This window comes from Hyperoodon ampullatus (assembly GCF_949752795.1).
Source record: "Hyperoodon ampullatus genome assembly, chromosome: 7".
Lineage (NCBI taxonomy): Eukaryota > Metazoa > Chordata > Mammalia > Artiodactyla > Ziphiidae > Hyperoodon > Hyperoodon ampullatus.
Window position 1 is genome coordinate 78571666 of NC_136920.1, and position 3488 is coordinate 78575153.

Genomic DNA, 3488 nt, shown 5'->3' on the forward strand with positions numbered 1-3488 from the left:
TAAAGGGCCATTGCACTCAGCCTCCTGAAAGACTCTTAGGCCTCTGCCTTCACCACCATGACCCAGTCTCCTGATTTCCAGCTTGCAGAGATTGCCTGGAAGAACTGGAGGGGACTCACAACCTGGTTTCACTCCTGCAAAGGTAAAGAATCTTTCCCCTTCTCTCCTGGGTCGTCCTTCCTCCCAGAGCCTATAATGTGACCCCAGCCCTGGGAGGGGGAGCCATGGGAGGGCGTGGCTAAAGCCCTAGGGTGAGGGAGAGCAGGAGCATTATGAAGTCAGTGTGGGGGCAGAGGAGGGTTCTTGGGCTGCAGGTGCCCACCCCTGCCTGTCCTGTCCAGCCATCCTGGCCCCATCTGCTCTCCTACAGCTGCCTGGGGAGGCTTCCTGGCAAGGGCAACTTTCATCAGCTCTCATGTCAAGACCCTCCTGGTGAGATGTGCAAAGCAGTGCCTGCTGGAGCCTGTGGAAGATACTGCTTGAAGGGTTGGGAACCCTGCATGAACACCTCCTGTAGGGCTTCCTTCCTTGATCCAGACACTCGAGAGCTGCTGGAAGCACATATTAGAAGGTTTTGGGTAAAGCACAGGTGGACCCTCCCCCTCAAGGTCCTCAAGCCCATAAATCTCTTGAAGCTGAAAAAGCTCCAACCCTCCACCGTTCTGCAGTTTGCCTCTTCCCCTTCAGCCACCTGTGTGTCTGGGTCCCACTCAACAGTCAAGTGTGCTGAGTTCCTGGAGAAACCTCCTCAGGTTCATTCAGGAGAGAAGGTGATAACAGAAGAGTCAGTTCCTACCCTGAAGAGGCCTCTCCTTGTCCCCTCAACTGTGTGTAAGGAAATCCAGAGTGCCCTGGGAGCGATTCCATCTGCTGACTACCATGGGCCCTCAAAGGCTTCTCTGACTGGACAGGAGGGCAGGCCACCGTCTCAGTCCCTCACACTCAGCCTTGTGGGCAGAACCTGGAAGAGTGAGACTGGGGAATGGGTCAAGAGGGACAGCCTAGAGCCAGGTCCAAGTTCAGCAATGGTCAGGAATGAGCCAACAGAGGAGAGTGGTGGTCAGGCCTCAGGAGACCCCTGCCATAGGGTAACAGTGATGGAGGTGAACTTAGGATCCCAATCTTTGAGAGGTGAAGAGGCCAGGGAGGCTGTGGAGGCCAAGGAGTCTCTGCTCTTCAACCACAGTCTAGTGTTATCTTGGAAACCAAAGTGTTGACAAAATCCCAAACCACAAATGTACATATGAGGAGCTTAGAGGTGCCAGGGGCCAGTAAAAGTTTCCTACTACCTAGAATGTCTGTTTTCCAACATCCAGGTGAGCCATGCCTTAACATGGGGGTTGCTAGTGAGTTTAACTCCAAAGTAAAGGTACAGTCAGACAACCAGATTCAGGACTTTCCCAAACACATGTTCCTTGCTGCAGACAACTTGGCTTCTCAGGTGCCTCAGTGCCATCCCCAGAGAGTCCCCACCAGAGACAGGTTAGCTTCCCAGGAGCCAAGTGGCCTTATGGAAGCCCAAAGGAGCAACCTAGGGCAGCAGGAGCCCAAAACTTCAAAACTCCAAGACTCATGGAAGAGCCAGAGCAAGATGATTGCCCCTACTTACAAAAGAGAGGACTGTAGGAGGCATAAACCAGGAGAGCATGAAGAAAGGGTTAAAGAATTAGGGACCTCTCAAGCTGGAAGTATGAGCCACCCTGCCCAGGTCAGGGGAATAACAGACTCTACTGGGAGCAGATGTCTCCAGCTCATGCAAGAGAAGAAACATAGCCCTCCAGAAAGCCTCTTCAGAAAAAGGATGAGGCTATTTTTAAAGTGGATTTTCCCCAATAAAAAAGTCAATGGTCGAGATGCTCTGCAAAAATTCAAGCCTATATCAGCCACTGCCCAGAGTCACGGATCAGTCAATAGCAGATCAATCTTGAAGAGTGAGACTGCTGAGGGTCAGGCACTCATGACAGCTGTTGGACAGATCCCAGAAGAAAAAAGAGCAATTCACCATGGACTTCATGCCACAAAGTTAAATGAACACAAACTGGAATTCCAAGTCCCAGTATGTGGGTGTTTCTGCTGCCATAGGCTTACCTCCTACCCAGAGCAACGGAGAATGATGGGTTATACAGCCTGCAGTCATAAAGCCACCTCCAAGGGCCAGAGCTGTTCTATCAGGGAAAGGAAAGTCAGACACCAACATAGTTTGAAAAGTGTAAGGTTCGACGATGAGCAGCTGGGCCTAAGGTGCCTCCCATCCTTGCCCCCCAAGAAGAGTTTGTTTCCAGTTAGTACCTGCCAGTATGGGCCAAGGATTCCAGGTGCCCCAGCCCGCCATCAACACTGTCCAAGGCATTGTCATCTTTGGGGAGGTGTCTTGCCTGGTCGACAGTAAAATCCTTCTTTAGTCTTCCCTTTAGTAGGAAGATATGTCTCCAAGTAAAAATTCAGTCCATGTAGAGAAAATGATTTTCTCATTAGCACATCCAAGATATTTAATGTTCCCCAATACATATATATATATATATATATATATTTTTTTTTTCTAATAAAAGCATAGTGTAATGGCTGCTGTCTGTGCTGTGCACTTTGTCTTCTAGAAGGGAGGGGCATGGAGGGAGGTTGACAGTAGCATCACAAGCTTGCTCCTTGTCTCGTGTCCCTTCATTGCACCTTATAATACTGTCATTACACAAACCAAAATTACTCTAACAATGAGATGGGAAAAACCTATGAAACCCACACCCAAGGATCTGGTTCAACCAGTCTTTCTCCTTCTTCTATGCTACTTTGAACTTTATGCAACTGTAGTGGATAGGTTTACACGATAGGGCCGGACATTCCAATTCAGGCTCCAGGAAGTGTCAGAGCCAAGTGGATGGAAGTTTGGGGGGAATAGAGTATGGGCTCGTGAGTTCAGAAACAGGAGAAATCTTGCCCCTGGATCTCTTGGTAGGGAATATACAACATCTGCTCTTAAGAGTTCCTTCTCTCTCTGATGAAGGTTGGGATTGAGATATGCCCTATGAACCCCTTTTAGCTTAGCCATAATAAAATGTACAGCATCACCCTCCCCCACCTCTGTTTTTCCTACACTTTAGAGCAGCAGCAAGGATGGCATTTCCAGCTCTGTGTGTGTAGGTGGGGGGAGTATCAGGGAGGCTGCTGAGGGCTGTGTTGAGTCCAGTCCCATATAAATGAATGGCTGTGTTCATGGGTCACCTACCTTCCACTCTATGTTAACCCCAGAGAAGGAGTTTTGGATGAATGGAATAGGGGTGTGACTGTGGGTAGTAACGATCTGATGGTCAAACACTGTGAATTTAGGGTGGGATGTAGGTGTAGAAAAATCATTGGATCCAAGGAAGGAGGCAAAGTGGTACCAGATTCCCATAAATTGCAGTTCTGAAAGAGCAGCCCCCGACATACAACCACCATCTAAAGGCCTAAAGGGGAGGAAAAGTTAAGGGTCCAGTAGCTCACCATGGCCCCAC

General features: G+C 49.3%; 1 protein-coding gene across 1 annotated transcript; it reads left to right on the forward strand.

The window, feature by feature from the left end:
- Positions 1-272: 272 nt before the first annotated feature.
- Positions 273-2389, forward strand: LOC307055624 (spermatogenesis-associated protein 31A6-like; the record flags this gene model as incomplete). Its single annotated transcript, XM_079707828.1, is given in 2 exon segments — positions 273-1167; positions 1170-2389. Coding segments are annotated over 2 exon segments (2115 nt in total).
- Positions 2390-3488: the final 1099 nt, after the last annotated feature.